The sequence below is a fragment of the Heterodontus francisci genome, chromosome 27 (genome assembly GCF_036365525.1).
Source record: "Heterodontus francisci isolate sHetFra1 chromosome 27, sHetFra1.hap1, whole genome shotgun sequence".
NCBI lineage: Eukaryota > Metazoa > Chordata > Chondrichthyes > Heterodontiformes > Heterodontidae > Heterodontus > Heterodontus francisci.
In genome coordinates, this window is record NC_090397.1 from 69,429,352 (window position 1) to 69,446,375 (window position 17,024).

Here is a 17,024-nt window from a genome sequence, read left to right on the forward strand (position 1 = left end):
TATTCACCGTCTCACTATGACAATGACGGGTGGAGGTGAGGCCATCACAGGTAACAGCTTTATTGGATGAGAATGCTTTATTCTGCTGAACTAATGGCTCAGAAATAATGGGACCTGGATTGGAAAGCAGGCAGCAATAGAAAAGTCCAAAGAACCACAGCTCAAATGAACAAATTCACTTCGAGTCTGAATCAAATACTTGAATACATCAAAAAAAGCCCCAGAGGAGCAGTCAACTTGCCATTCTTAAACAATTCCGGGCAGTTTTATATGAACATGATGCTTGGATGCATCACCAGCAATTTTCATTTATATTGAGCATTTAACAAGGAAAAATGGCCCAAAAATATCAGAGATGCAATCAGAAATCATGAGGGGGCTGGACAGAGTAGATAGGGGAAGCTGTTCCCACTCGTGAAAGGATCGAGAACGAGAGGGCACAGATTTAAAGTATTGGGTAAGAGAAGCAAAAGTGACACGAGGAAAAACTTTTTCACACAGCGAGTGGTTAAGGTCTGGAATGCGCTGCCTGAGAACGTGGTGGAGGCAGCTTCAATTGAAGCATTCAAAAGGGAATTAGATAGTTATATGAAAAGGAAGAATGTGCGGGGTTATGGGGAGAAGGCGGGGGAATGGAACTGAGGAAATTGCTCTTTCAGAGAGCCAGTGCGGACACGATGGGCCGAATAGCCTCCTTCTGCACTGTAACAATTCTGTGATTCTGTGAGAAATAATTGGATGCCAAGCCAAAGTCATCGATAAAATAAGAGACAGGTGACCAAGGTTTTGGTTAGAAAGTTGGATTTTAAGGAGTGTCCTAAAGGAGGAGGTGACTCAGGGGATGCAGATAGGGAGTAGCTCAGACAGGGAATTTCAGAGCATGGGGCCCAGGATGTTAAAGGCATGGCTGCCAGTTGCTGGGCAAAGGGAGGAGGGAGATACAAAAGGTCAGAGTTAAAGGAGCAGAGAGTTTGAGGGATGTTGTACGGCTGGAGGAGGTTACAGTGATAGGCAAGGGCGAGGATAAGATTTTAAAATTTGAGACACGGGAAACCAGGAGCCAGTGTAGGTCAGCAAGCACAGGAGTGATAGATGAGTGGGCTGTGGCACGGGATAGGATATGGGCAAAGAGTTTTGGATGTGCTGAAGTTCAGGGAAGGTGGAAAATGGGAGGTAAGGAAAGCATTGGAATTGTCAAGTTCTGAAGAAGGGTCTCTGACCTGAAACGTTAACTCTGCTTCTCTCTGCACAGATGCTGCCAGACCTGCTGAGTATTTCCAGCATATCTTGTTTTTATTTCAGATTTCCAGCATCTGCAGTATTTTGCTTTTATTATATTGGAATTGTCAAGTCTGGAGGTGACAGATGAGAGTTTCAGCAGCAGAAGAGTTGAGAGAGAGATGGAGGTGGGCAATGCTATCTAGCTTGAAGTAGGTGCTTTTTGTGATGGAGAGCATAAGGGGTCAGAAGCTTTGCTGAGGGCCAACTACAACACTGAGGGTTGCAAACAGTTTGGTTCATCTTGGGACAGTGGATAGGAAGGTAGATGGAGTCGGTGGCCAGGGAGTGAAGTTTGTGCTGGAGGCACCAGACTTTGGTCTTTCTAGTGTTTAACTGGAGTAAACTCCCATTCATCCAAGACTGAATGCTGCAGAACACAGAGGATGCAGAGCTGTGGGGTGAGGTGGTGCAGAGGTAGAGTTGGGTGTTGGTAACATACGTGTGGAAGCTGACCTCATGTTTGATCAAGGGCCGGCAGGTAGATGAGGAAAGCAAGGGGGCCAAGGATAGATCTTTGGGGGATTCTGTAGGTTATGCTTCAGGATGGCAGGAACAAACACTGCTGCTGATGCTCTGGGTACGGGCAGATAGGCAAGAGTGGAACTCAGCGAGGGCAGAATCACTCAGCTGATTAACAGAGCAGAGATATTGCAGAAGGATGTTGTGAAATGCTGCAGAGAGGGTGAGGAAGATGAGGAGGGATAATGCACCATGGCCGCAGTCACCGAGGATATCATTTGTAACTCTGATTAAGGTAGGAGCAGAAAGAAGGTCGGAGAGATTCACATATGGAGTTGGAGGAAAGGTGGGCACAGATTTAGGAGGCGGAAACACATTCAAGCACCTAGAAGAGGACAGGAACGTTTGAGATGGGGTTGATTGTTTGCAAGGACCGAGGGGGTGGGGGATCAAGGGTGTGTTCTTTGAAGAGGCAGTTATGATAATGGTTAGAGAGAGACAAACGACAGAAACTCTCTTCTCAACTGCCTGGCTGCACTGAATCTAGAGTGAGGAAGTGAGCAGTGTGCTAACCTATTGTTCCATACAGCCACACACTATTGTTTTGCTTCACATTTTATCCAAACATTGAAGTAGCTGGTCTCACTCTAACATAAACAGAAACACACTTACAGTGTTCCTTTGTGATTACCCTGAGAAAGAAACACCCACACTGATCAAGCTGAAAACATTTGCTTGATCATAGACAAGAAAACATCAAATGCCGATCTGAACTATATACATATCACAGCCTGTGACAACAGAACCTGCAACCTCTAATTTATAAATTAAAAGGACAAAATGATAATGATTAGAATAACTGCAAGAGGGCAGTTTTATTAAAAGTTATAATCAGCTAACTGTGCACAGTGCTGGTCCCCATATCCCTTAGTCCGACTACACTGGAGCACTGTGGACAGTGCTGGTCTCTATATCCCTTAGTCCGACTACACTGGAGCACTGTGGACAGTGCTGGTCCCCATATCCCTTAGTCCGACTACACTGGAGCACTGTGGACAGTGCTGGTCTCTATATCCCTTAGTCCAACTACACTGGAGCACTGTGGACAGTGCTGGTCTCTATATCCCTTAGTCCGACTACACTGGAGCACTGTGCACAGTGCTGGTCCCCATATCCCTTAGTCCGACTACACTGGAGCACTGTGGACAGTGCTGGTCTCTATATCCCTTAGTCCGACTACACTGGAGCACTGTGGACAGTGCTGGTCTCTATATCCCTTAGTCCGACTACACTGGAGCACTGTGGACAGTGCTGGTCTCTATATCCCTTAGTCCGACTACACTGGAGCACTGTGCACAGTGCTGGTCCCTATATCCCTTAGTCCGACTACACTGGAGCACTGTGCACAGTGCTGGTCTCTATATCCCTTAGTCTGACTACACTGGAGCACTGTGGACAGTGCTGGTCTCTATATCCCTTAGTCTGACTACACTGGAGCACTGTGCACAGTGCTGGTCCCCATATCCCTTCATCCGACTACACTGGAGCACTGTGCACAGTGCTGGTCCCCATATCCCTTCATCCGACTACACTGGAGCACTGTGGACAGTGCTGGTCTCTATATCCCTTAGTCCAACTACACTGGAGCACTGTGGACAGTGCTGGTCTCTATATCCCTTAGTCCGACTACACTGGAGCACTGTGGACAGTGCTGGTCTCTATATCCCTTAGTCCGACTACACTGGAGCACTGTGGACAGTGCTGGTCTCTATATCCCTTAGTCCGACTACACTGGAGCACTGTGGACAGTGCTGGTCTCTATATCCCTTAGTCCGACTACACTGGAGCACTGTGGACAGTGCTGGTCTCTATATCCCTTAGTCCGACTATACTGGAGCACTGTGGACAGTGCTGGTCTCTATATCCCTTAGTCCGACTACACTGGAGCACTGTGCACAGTGCTGGTCCCCATATCCCTTAGTCCGACTACACTGGAGCACTGTGGACAGTGCTGGTCTCTATATCCCTTAGTCCGACTACACTGGAGCACTGTGGACAGTGCTGGTCTCTATATCCCTTAGTCCGACTACACTGGAGCACTGTGGACAGTGCTGGTCTCTATATCCCTTAGTCCGACTACACTGGAGCACTGTGCACAGTGCTGGTCCCTATATCCCTTAGTCCGACTACACTGGAGCACTGTGCACAGTGCTGGTCTCTATATCCCTTAGTCTGACTACACTGGAGCACTGTGGGCAGTGCTGGTCTCTATATCCCTTAGTCTGACTACACTGGAGCACTGTGCACAGTGCTGGTCCCCATATCCCTTCATCCGACTACACTGGAGCACTGTGCACAGTGCTGGTCCCCATATCCCTTCATCCGACTACACTGGAGCACTGTGCACAGTGCTGGTCTCTATATCCCTTAGTCTGACTACACTGGAGCACTGTGCACAGTGCTGGTCTCTATATCCCTTAGTCCGACTACACTGGAGCACTGTGCACAGTGCTGGTCTCTATATCCCTTAGTCCGACTACACTGGAGCACTGTGCACAGTGCTGGTCTCTATATCCCTTAGTCTGACTACACTGGAGCACTGTGCACAGTGCTGGTCTCTATATCCCTTAGTCTGACTACACTGGAGCACTGTGCACAGTGCTGGTCTCTATATCCCTTAGTCTGACTACACTGGAGCACTGTGCACAGTGCTGGTCCCCATATCCCTTCATCCGACTACACTGGAGCACTGTGCACAGTGCTGGTCCCCATATTATAAAAAGGATCTGGAGGCACTGGAAAAGGTGCAGAAAAGTTTAACAAGAATGATATCAGAACTGAGAGGTTGCGCCTATCAGAAAAGATTGAACAAGCTGGGGTTCTCTTATCTAGAAAAGGGCTGAGGGGTGGCATAAAAGGAGTCTGTAAGGTTATGAAAGAGTTTGATAGGGTAGATGTAGAGAAGAGATTTCCCCTTGTGGGGGAGACCAAGGCTAGGGGTCATAAATATAAAATAGTCATTAATAAATCCAATGTGGAGCACAAACACTAGCATGGACCAGCTGGGCTGAATGGCCTGTTTCTGTGCTGTACGTTCGGTATAACTCTATGTTTACCTCTCCCTTAGGCATGATCTTCTGTTCATCCAGTTTAAAGGAGGTGCCTATTCGACGTCGAACGGTGGGCGGCTGTTCCCCGGGGTCCAAAGGATATTCCTTGGGCAACTTTCCTGTCAATTCCTGCAAACGAAATGAAAAGACATTAAAACATAGAAGAAACATAGAAAGATTTACGGCACAGAAGGAGGCCATTCGGCCTATCATGTATGTGCCGGCCAGAAAAGAGCTATCCAGTCTGATCCCACCTTCCAGCTCTTGGCCCGTAGCCCCAGATTGAGGCTCCTCAGACTTTGAGGACCAGCTGGAGTGTTGAGGGCATACGGCTGTGAGCTGTATCGAGAAGCACACATTTCTGACTGTCTTACAAATGCTGCAAAATCTTATTAACAAAGGAGCGCTGTCACGGTGAAGAGTTCTGCATGACATGGTACCAACAGGACATGGCAACATCACTGTGTTGCTGATGCCTTTCACTGCTACTAGCTTAAGATCTTTCTCACAGTCTTAACCAAAATGAAAATGAAACAGAATGTGCTGAAAGCTCTCAAGCTCAGGAGTTCGACAGTCGCCAGGGCACATCCCATAACTGTGGCTGACATGGCAGCAGAGAGTGGAGATGGAAAAGAATGAGCCTCTTCCTGTGCCAATGGTGGGCTGCTTAGTTTGAGCGTTAACCACCCTTGATTGTGGGGTCAACTCTGAACTTTGACGAACCTGAAAAACTGGAGGTGTCAGATCATCAATCCATAATACACCCCATGGAAGTCAATGGTCTGGAAAACAGGGCAGTGTGTATTACCGCCGGCCAGTCAGATACTGGCAGCTCCTCACCCCGCCAAACTTGAAAATGACATCTGACGATTACCAGCTCCCAAACCGCACGACAAACCTGCAAGTTCTCAGTGACTCGAAGATTGTTAGATGGCTCATATGGACTGAAATGTAACTAAAAAGCAATTAGCTACGACAAAATATAAGAGAACTGCACTGCTGATGTGTGCACTGAGTCTAACCGTTTGGCAATGGTCACTGTTCCACACAGGAAGCAACATCTTTTTGGGTTCTAGATGCCTGATGTTAAATCTCAGATGCCATTAGTAAGTTCGATTGGGACAGGTTGGTGCCCACTCAAGGTGAAAGCCTCATGGTGCAGGAACATCCATGGATATTCCCCTGGCAACTGAGCCCCAAAATTGGAATTTCAAGTCTTAAAAATAAAAAGACAATCTAAAAAAGAACATTTGTTGCCTTAAATTGAAAGAATTCCTGCCAGTGTACTATTCCCTTTCAGTTACCAGAATATTATATTAATTTAGTTATCTCTATTTCAATCTTACAGCAAAATTTAAGATGGAAAGGCCATTTGGCTCAATACTAAGCCAATCAATTTTTATTTTGTCTGATCTCAGCCCCACATCCCTGCCTTTTCACCATATCTGTCTATCTCTTCAGAAATATTTCCATACAGGAACAGAAACGAGAGCATCCTTTGGTGTCTGCCAGCACTGAAGCCCTGCTTACCGCCTCTCTCAGACAGAGCTTCTTCAGTTCCTCCAGGCGTACTCGAAGGGTCTCCTCCAGAGCATCCTGTCGAGATTTCAGGGCAGCTAACATGTCCTTCTTGGCAGACTGAGAGCTGTCTGACTCCTGGGACCCTGTGAGCAAAAAAATGATTTACTGAAGCTGCTATTCACAGATGCATCAAGAGAGAAAAAAACATTCTTTAAATGATGAGACAATTAAGCACTTTCTTTAACTCCATTACTGAAACAAAAGAACGATAAGAAAGCGAGAGGGATTAACATTTATGCAAGATTGTCTCTTGTTTTAATTATGTCATGAAATGAAAAAGGGAAGGATTCAAGTTTTTAAGAATGAGTCACTAGATGATGCATCTAAAAGTGTTTTAGGCCACAGTAATTCGACCAGATAAATGCTTTGTGAATCATAGAGTCACAGAGTCATACAACATAGAAACAGGCCCTTCGGCCCACCCCGTCCATGCCGACCATAATGCCTATCTATACTAATCCCACCTGCCTGCATTAATTCCATATCCCTCTATGCCTTTTTTTTTATTCATTCACGGGATGTGGGCGTCGCTGGTCAGGCCAGCATTTATTGCCCATCCCTAATTGCCCTTGAGAAGGTGGTGGTGAGCTGCCTTCTTGAACCGCTGCAGTCCATGTGGGGTAGGTACACCCACAGTGCTGTTAGGAAGGGAGTTCCAGGATTTTGACCCAGCGACAGTGAAGGAACGGCGATATAGTTCCAAGTCAGGATGGTGTGTGACTAGGAGGGGAACTTGCAGGTGGTGGTGTTCCCATCTATTTGCTGCCCTTGTCCTTCTAGTTGGTAGAGGTCGCGGGTTTGGAAGGTGCTGTCGAAGGAGCCTTGGTGAGGTGCTGCATTGCATCTTGTAGATGGTACACACTGCTGCCACTGTGCGTCGGTGCTGGAGGGAGTGAATGTTTGTAGATGGGGTGCCAATCAAGCGGGCTGCTTTGTCCTGGATGGTGTCGAGCTTCTTGAGTGTTGTTGGAGCTGCACCCATCCAGGCAAGTGGAGAGTATTCCATCATACTCCTGACTTGTGCCTTGTAGATGGTGGACAGGCTTTGTGGAGTCAGGAGGTGAGTTACTCGCCTCAAGATTCCTAGCCTCTGACCTGCTCTTGTAGCCACGGTATTTATATGGCTACTCCAGTTCAGTTTTCGGTCAATGGTAGCCCCTAGGATGTTGATAGTGAGGGATTCAGCGATGGTAATGCCGTTGAATGTCAAGGGGAGATGGTTAGATTCTCTCTTGTTGGAGATGGTCATTGCCTGGCACTTGTGTGGCGAGAATGTTACTTGCCACTTATCAGCCCAAGCCTGGATATTGTCCAGGTCTTGCTGTATTTCTACACGGACTGCTTCAGTATCTGAGGAGTTGCGAATGGTGCTGAACATTGTGCAATCATCAGTGAACATCCCCACTTCTGACCTTATGATTGAAGGAAGGTCATTGATGAAGCAGCTGAAGATGGTTGGGCCTCGGACACTACCCTGAGGTACTCCTGCAGTGATGTCCTGGAGCTCAGATGATTGACCTCTAACAACCACAACCATCTTCCTTTGCGCTAGGTATGACTCCAGCCAGCGGAGGGTTTTCCCCCTGATTCCCATTGACTACAGTTTTGCTAGGGCTCCTTGATGCCATACTCGGTCAAATGCTGCCTTGATGTCAAGGGCAGTCACTCTCACCTCACCTCTTGAGTTCAGCTCTTTTGTCCATGTTTGAACCAAGGCTGTAATGAGGTCAGGAGCTGAGTGGCCCTGGCGGAACCCAAACTGAGCATAACTGAGCAGGTTGTTGCTAAGCAAGTGCCACTTGATGGCACTGTTGATGACACCTTCCATCACTTTACTGATGACTGAGAGTAGGCTAATGGGGCGGTAATTGGCCGGGTTGGACTTGTCCTGCTTTTTGTGTACAGGACATACCTGGGCAATTTTCCACATTGCAAGGAGTCTGGCTGATTTCCCCCCTCCCCCCTTCCCCATCCTGCTTAACCCGGGGCACCGAAGACAATTGTCGAACACAAGAAATAGGAGGAGGCCATTCAGCCCCTCGAGCCTGCTCCACCATTCAGTAAGATCATGGCTGAATTTCTACTTAACTCCGCTTTCTTGCCCTTTCCCGTTATCGCTTGATTTCCTTAGTGCCCAAAAATCTAATGATTCCATCTTGAACATGCTCAATGACTAAGAATTCACAGCCTTCTGGGGCAGAGAATTCCAAAGGTTCACAACATTCTGAGTGGAAAAATCTCTCTGCTCAGTCCTAAACAGCTGACACCTTATCCTGAGATGGTGACCCCCTAGTTCTAGACTCTCCAGCCAGTGGGCAACAGTCTCCTGTCAAGCCCTCAAAGAATTTTATATGTTTCAATGAGATCACCTCTCATCCTTATAAACTCCAGAGAATACAGACCTATTCAACTCAATCTCTCCTGATAGATAGCCCTCTCATCCCAGGAATCAATCCAGTAAACCTTCATTGCACCACTTCCAAGGCAAGTATATCCTTCCTTAGGTATGGAGATTAAAACTGACACAGTACTCCAGGTGTCATCTCACCAAAGCCCTATGTAACTGCAGCCAGACTTCCTTACTCTTGTATTCCAACCCACTTGCAATAAAGGCCAACATATCATTTGCCTTCCTAATTGTTGCACCTACATGCTAACTTTCTGTGATTTGTGTACAAGGGATTCCCCAATTCCTCTGAATGCCTCTCGAAAGTGCCCTTTCCCACTGTTCCAACTGCCAGTGTCTAACAGGGCTGCAGAGAGTGGATTGATCCTGGAATTTTGCTGATCCACAAAGCTCAATTCCATGAGGCAGGACATTTACCAAGCGATATATCGGAGGAGCTATAAATTTGAACTCTTACAGAAATGACCCAACACCAAAAACTGGCATGGACAATATGCACCTGTTATTGAAGAAAAAGTGTTGTATTTTTGAGATTGAGTTTGAAACACTAGTGAGGTAGAGTTTTCACTGGGTTATGAAGTAATAGCAGTGCAATCCGAGCAGAATTGCCCTGACCACTGCAAAACATCGGGGAGTTTGAGGTCTAGATGAGTTACCCCCAAAACAACTTGCACACTGATTCCAAATTCAATTCACTGGGATGAGACCAGACTGCCCATGTCCCCAGGTTGAAATTGCGAGTGTTTGCTGATTGTGCTGCTTCAAGATGGCTCTTCGCTTTCTTAGGTGTGCAAGCACTAGGCACATTTTCAAAAACATTTCATATCAAAAAAGACTTAATTTACTAAGAAACTTACTAAGGAAACTGTTAAGTGCCTCAGTATAGTTTTATTAAGTCATTTTCAATGATCTTAAATCAAGTTATTCACAGGGTAGCAAACGGTACACCTTATTAAAAATGCTTATTTTTGCTGACTTGCCCATTTACAGCTGCGTTAATAAAACTGCACCAGGTTACCAGTCTTAAACACATAAAGGAATACTTATTTTTGAATAAAGAAACAATTACATTCCATTGCGGCTTGATTGTGCATTTTACATTTCCAATTATCCATGTGAATTTTAGCGGAAACTTGAAATGTAACCCAACCAGCATAATTTCAAGTGCATTTTGGGTGCAATTTCGTGATAGTGCTCCATGTGGAAACTCTACCTCTGGATTTCTGAAGTTATGTGTAATTGGGATGGTCTAATCACGTTAGTTTTCCCCATTTCCTGTTTTTGCAAAACAATGATAAAAGCAGAGGACTGCACCTGTCCTGAGAGCAAGGACATGAGGATGGGAAGGAAATGCTGAGGATATTACAGCAATAGGACCTTGGCTACGCATTGTTCAAACAATGTTAAAAGAATGCATGATGGAAGCTTGGTTAAAAAAAACTAATCTATGAAATTAAGTTTCTACTCCCCCCTCCTTCAATTCAACCAACCTTGCTTACCGGCCTTCTTACATGCTATTTGAAAGAAATAAAAGAATAAATCTGAAACTGTTTTAAACTTTGAAGAGCGTACTGTTCAATTCACTACTAAATCACACAAAGAAACTTTTAACAGAGCAAGAAATTTATAACAGTGTCAATAAAGGGGCTTAATAGGGTTAGGCTCAAAATTAACCATGAAATGAATGTGCCTGCTTTAAACATTAATTTCAACAGCTGTGAAATGAACACTGTAAAACTACATTCCAGTTGATTAGTCAGTTGCATTTCCCAATTTGTTTATAATGAGTGCTCCAGTGGGTTTTAAACTGAATGCTAGATAGAGCACTGACTAAACTAGAAGGCTCAGCTTTCTGTATTCTGTTAGAAACAAGCTGAAACCTTCACTGGTTCAAGTTTCAAATCCAAATGTGGGACTGAATTGTTCCCCTATCACCCGCTGTGTTTATTTTCATCTGGCCTCTTTCCATGCGTTAATGGTGGCCGCTCACTTTAGTGAACTGGATTGCTCCCTCCCATTATATCTGTATTTTATTAAGCTTTAACAAATATTTATCTCAGTTAAAGGCTGGATCTTCACATTTTTTATATATATATATATATATATATATTTGAATTTTTCAGGCACTCTTCATTCTGTAAAACTGAATGTTCTGCCATGAACTCCTTATGTACGCTCAACAATCAAATGCAAGAACATTTCCAAATTAAAAAACTATCTTTAAACATAAGTAACAAGTTTGCTCATGATTGGAATGTAATCATTTACAAAAACACCCATTTATAAACTCAACAACTTATTCTGGTACAGTCAACAGAGAAAAAACATCACTGTGGTGTTCAGGGCCTGACTGAGTTAGTTAATCAAAAGGATACAAACCCTATATTCTCAAACCTGCCACCAGGGTGGCTCAGGGAATTTGAGTGTGAGGTTAATGGATGAGCACTGGGGTGAAACAAACACTGTAAAACTGCATTCCAGTTGCTTGGTTAATTCCATTCTCCCATCTGGTTATACTGAGTGTTGTAACACATCAACGCAGCCAATCACACATCTGTATAACATACCACCAATACACGGTAACAGCCTGTGTAAAAACAGCATCTGTGCACTGTTCTCTTTAGAGCACTAAAGTTCACGATATTGGAGATTTTCTTTCTTATACTTCCAGTGTTTAGTTACAGGATTGGTGACGACAGTCCAGGGTCTGGGGGCCTGCATGCTCTCCGTCTACTCTGCCCCAATTCTTCCTATGCTATGATGCCCTTCTTGCTTGCTTATTGGCTTTGAGATATTCTTTCATGTGAGAATGCCATAAAAATTCAAGTTGTTGTTGTTAATGGTCCTGATGAGGTACTGGACTCAAGCCAAGTACCTCTCGACAGGAATAAAGATGAAAATGAGGGCAAAGGGAGTGAGAAAGGGAAGAAGAAGGGATAAAAGTTTGATTTGTCAGCAAATATTCATTAAGAAAATAAAATGTCACTTTATCCAGGCATAACCAAAATCTCCTAACTGTGTCCTGTAACTGCTAGATGGCATAGGAACATAGGAGCAGGAGTAGGCCATTCAGCCCATCGAGCCTGCCCCGCCACTCAATATGATCATGGCTGATCATTCCCTTCTATGCCTTTTTCCCACACTATCCCCATATCCCCTTATGTCATTTGTATTTAGAAATCTGTCAATCTCTGCTCTAAACATACTCAAAGGCTGAGCTTCCACAGCCCTCTGGGGTAGAGAATTCCAAAGATTCACAACCCTCCTGAGTAAAGAAATTTCTCTTCATCTCTGTCCTAAGTGGCTTCCCCCTTATTTTGAAATTGTGTGCCCTGGTTCTAGACTCCCCAACCAGGGGCAAACATCTTACCTGCATCTGCCCTGTCTATCTTTAAGTATTTTGTAGGTTTCAATGAGATCACCTCTCATTCTTCAAAACCCAAGAGAATAATTAATAATTAATGAGTTAACTTAGGGAAAAAGGAGGTCTGTTAATACTGATCTGTGATATTTTTACATAATCCCATTAACTTCCTGAATACTCTTTCAGCAAATACATTTTTAGTCAATTTAAAACAAGTGGGTTACGGCCTCTGTTAAAATTGTGAACATGTTAAGCTTTTTATGGCAGTCCAATAACTCAGGGTTAAACTCCACATTCACAGTTTCACTTTGAAAAGGCCCAGTTTGCCCACCTGAGAGGGCAGACGGGGCCTCGGTTTAACATCTGATGTGAAAGACAGCATCTCTGACAGTGCAGCACTCCCTCAGTACTGCGCAGGAGTGCCAGCCTAGATTTTTGTGCTCAAGTGCGAGAGTGGCACTTGAATGCACAACCTTCTGACTTCAAGTAAAACACAAGTGATACTAAAAAGGGGAATGAGTCGGATAATAGACGGCAGTTTTAGTGGAACATTCTGCTTACATCTGATGCCTTGGCTGACGGAAAAGTCCTTGAGAGAAGATACCGCTGCAAATGAAGCATCTCCTGCTCTCTTAAACACTGACAAGAACTCATTGACGAAAGGAACTGAGTTCAGGTAACAAGCGCAAAAAACTGAGACGTGAACTCATGACCCTCCAGTATGGAGACAAGGACTCAATCGAATGTCTGAGCTACCTGGCTCCCGGTTATTTTAGTCTGCTGGTAATGAAAAACAGATTGTTAAAAATAACAGCTTGGGCTATCTACGATTACGTAACCCTATCAGGATGCACTGTGACAGTTCACAGACTAAAACAAATACCTGTAACCTTGCAATATAGGATGTCCTGAGGGCAGTGCTCTGCAGTAAAGAGGAATTCTGAAAATCTATTGAGGAAATCTGTTAATAACTGCTGGCACTTTGTTTTTCCTTGCGAGTTATTCACCACATTGCTCTTTACAATATTCGGTTATGCAGAAAGGGTAAAAAGAAAGCCTCTGAATATTGGACTGCAGTTTACGCTGAAGTTTTTCTTCAGATTTTGTACAGCAATTATGCTAAATGATGTTAATGAACCGGTAAGTAAGTGGCGGAGTATTGATCGGTGCAGTAGGTCCCATCATGAGTAATTAACAGGATCAGGAGAAGGTAACGGGTCTTTTGGGATAGTTTACTCTTATTTTAGAAGGACGTGGGGCAATATTGTTAATTTTTGGGTTTGTACGTGCAATGGGCTTACTGCGTTGGGTTCTGGATGCCCATGTAGGAGCTTTCATCAATATGGTAGCTGGCGCACTTCTGGTTTGGAATGAGTGTGCACAAGACCCCCACAATACTGGGCCCTATCGCACTTGCTTTATGCTTGTTAACCAAGTGTGATGCAATCCAACTACAAAGCGAGCGCATTCTCCTGGACTACCACGTGGAGCCCCAGGAGGAACCTAAAATGTCTGAAAAAAAGAACGACATCACTGCTCAGCATCAATGCTCTCTTACTCCTTTCAATCTTGGTGGTTTTTAAATAATAGTTTGAACAAATCCCCCAAAATGTTAATTACAACTCCACAAATGCATTCGCAAAATTATGTTCTTCCCACCCGTTAAACTTGGAACATAAAGACAGAATAAGCTGAGATGTTCCGTACTAGAAATGTGGAACTAAACATCTCCCTGTGTATACAGGAGTTTTAGAAAGCTGAATTACCCTAGCAAGCCACCGATTGTCAGTCAGAGCTAGCAGAACACAGCTGTGCTTATAGAACACTGATGCCTGTGTTCAGCCTCTCAGCTGCTCTTTGCCTCGCTTACTTATTTGCGTGCTCTACCTGCATCCGGTGCAGCTCAATGCTATTGTGTCAAATCACAATCTCTAAAAGCAGAACAATCAGCTTAAAAACAAAAACAACTTCTTCACAAAAATCGTTCCTCCCCTTTTAATGTTACTGTTCTTGATCTTTATCAGTTTACTCAATAATCAGGATACTTCTGAAATTTAAAAAAAAATGTTGTAACAATGTCCTGGCACTGAAAGCAATCCTTCATTCTCCGCCCCCAAAGGCAGACACACACAGTTACTACTGACACATGGCTTCTGTGCACATCCACATTCTCAGGATTGCCATTGTCTGTTTGTGCTAATTTGCTAATGATTCATCTTGCTATAGTAGCCGCCCTTTCCCTTCCTCCTGATACTTCAGAGCAAAGCCTTTGCTGCACTGAACATGGGATTTGGCCTCATCTCATGTTGGGTTTTTGTGACTGTGCTTGTGAAACGTTTTTAGATCACTTACAAATATGCTGTGACATCAGATTATTAAAATCTCTAAATACAATAGTTCTGCGAGTCATAGAATGTTACACCCCAGCGGGAGGCCATTCAGCCCATCATGCCTGTGCTGGCTCTTTGGTAGAGCTGTCCAACTACTCCCACTCTTTCCCTTCAAGTATTTCTCCAATTCCCTTTTGAAAGTTACTATTGAATCCGCTTCCACTGCCGTTTCAGGCAGCGCGTTCCAGATCACAACAACTCACTGCGTAAAAAAAGTCTCCTCATGTCGCCTTTGGTTCTTTTGCCAATCACCTTAAATCTGTGTCCTCTGGTTAACAAACTGCCTGCCACTACAAAAACAGTTTCTCTCTCTCTGTGCTATCAAAGGTGTTCATGATTCTGAACACCTCTATCAATTCTCATCTTAGCCTTCTCTGCTCTAAGGGGAACAACCATAGCTTCTCCAGTCTCTCCACATAACAGAAATGCCTCATTCCTGGTATTATTCTAGTAAATATTACATGGAAAATGCAATTGCAAAGAATGACAAAAGAATTACAACAAAGAAACATGCCTAGTCTATTCTGTCATTTCATCTCTCCTGCCTTCCACCCTATCACTGACCTTCCTTTTTGCTTTTCCCCCTCATCCCTCTCCCTGCCTCAGTACTTGCTTAAAACCTATTACATCTCTAACTTTTTCCAGTTCTGACGAAAGGCTATTGACCTGAAATGTTAACTCTGTTTCTCTCTGCGCAGATACAGCCAGAACAACTGAGTACATCCAGCACGTTTTGTTTTCATTTTAGTCTACATTGGTGCTTATCCTCCACACAAGCAGTATTTCCTAATCTCATGTTCCAGTCCTGTATCCATGTCCCTTTATCCTCTTTCCATCAACCACCTAACTAACCGACTGTTAAATGTTAATAGGTTCTCTACTTCAATCACTATCTCCAATCATGCATCCCACAGCCTCGCCACTCTCTGTGTAAAACACTTCCATTTGCTCTTTGTGCTAAAGCTCGTTTAAAAAAAAATCTTAAGATTCAATCACAATAGAAACAGCATCAGCTGTTCTATGCTCCGATTCACAGAGTTACCTGCACTTCTCTTTAAATATGAAGCTAAAAGGTGCCTTTGAAAATACAGCGTCTGCCACATCATCTGTATGATCGAAAAACGTACGCAAAAAGGCCTTGAACCAAGGAGGACTAAACGACTAAAGTAGTCTTGGTTAGATCTGAAACTGATGGGTGTTTGGGAAAAAGGAGGGAGTGAAGAAGTTTGCAGCAGATCATATGTAACATCCCTAGTGAAGTGACTCTCCCACCCCTACCAGGTCTGACCTACATGTGACTCCAGTCCCACATTACGTGGTTCCTTTCTAATGACCTCTGAAACTGTTGCAGCAAGTCACTACATTGTAAAACAAATGCAAAACAATTGTTTCAAGGCGGCAGCCCACCGCCACCTTCTCACTGCAACTGGAGATGGGCAATCCCTGGAACAAAATGCAAAACAAAAATTCGGAGGCAATCACAAGGCAAGCCTGCACTGCATCAGTGGGTCGCATGAAACCCAGACGAGCTTTCCTACAATTTAAGGCACATCTGAAGTAATCAGTAAAATTCAGTAAGTAAAGTTTCACACATTCCATGCTCCCTATCACGATGAACTGTATCTTATTACACTCACAAAATGTGAACAAAGTGCACTGAGGCAAGCAGCAAATTACAACAGGTTATAATTTCACTAAGGTCAGTTTTAATTGCCTCTCGGGAACAGTGTCTCCAATTTCCACTAAAGAATTGTAATTACATCTAATTCAGGGCCACATTTTTTAAACATAATGAAAAGCAAGTACGTAAGGTAACCATAATGTGGCTTTATCTATCAGAGCAGGAGACTTCTAACATGGCAAATCAAGTTTTCCAGTTAAAAAATGTTTTGTGTGAGAAATCCTTCAGCTCACTTGCTGTAGTCGGGAAAATTAGGTCCGCTTGACTTTCACATCAGTCACGGAAGAAATGGAAAAGTATGAATTCAACAGCTGAAGTCAAATGCAGCAAGCGGGCTAGGCACCTGACACCACATCGCTGTGCTGTGGGCTCAACCTATCTCAGCACAGAACAATCTTGTTTGTTAGTGTGACCAAATTCAATGGAGTTTGGTGCGTGTTCTAAACTGTCAATAAAAGTTTGTTCGTACTTTCATCAACTCGGTTCTAATCATTGAGAAACCAAAATGAAACAGCAACAGATCCTATAAGTTTGTTTATTTTATTTATTTTTTATTTAGAGATACAGCACTGAAACAGGCCCTTCGGCCCACCGAGTTTGTGCCGACCATCAACCACCCATTTATACTAATCCTACACTAATCCCCTATTCCTACCACATCCCCACCAGTCCCTATATTTCCCTACCACCTACCTATACTAGGGGCAATTTATAACGGCCAATTTACCTATCAACCTGCAAGTCTTTGGCA

General features: G+C 44.1%; 1 protein-coding gene across 7 annotated transcripts in view; it reads right to left on the bottom strand.

The window, feature by feature from the left end:
* frmd4a (FERM domain containing 4A) overlaps nucleotides 1-17,024 on the bottom strand; it is a 688,700-nt gene that overhangs the window by 44,143 nt on the left and 627,533 nt on the right. For all 7 annotated transcript variants that reach the window (XM_068059571.1, XM_068059569.1, XM_068059567.1 and 4 more), the window contains 2 exons: nucleotides 6,381-6,514; nucleotides 4,857-4,979 (listed from right to left, as the gene is read on the bottom strand). In XM_068059571.1, the coding sequence (XP_067915672.1) occupies nucleotides 4,857-4,979; nucleotides 6,381-6,514 (257 nt within the window). The remainder of the gene's footprint in view (nucleotides 1-4,856; nucleotides 4,980-6,380; nucleotides 6,515-17,024) is intronic.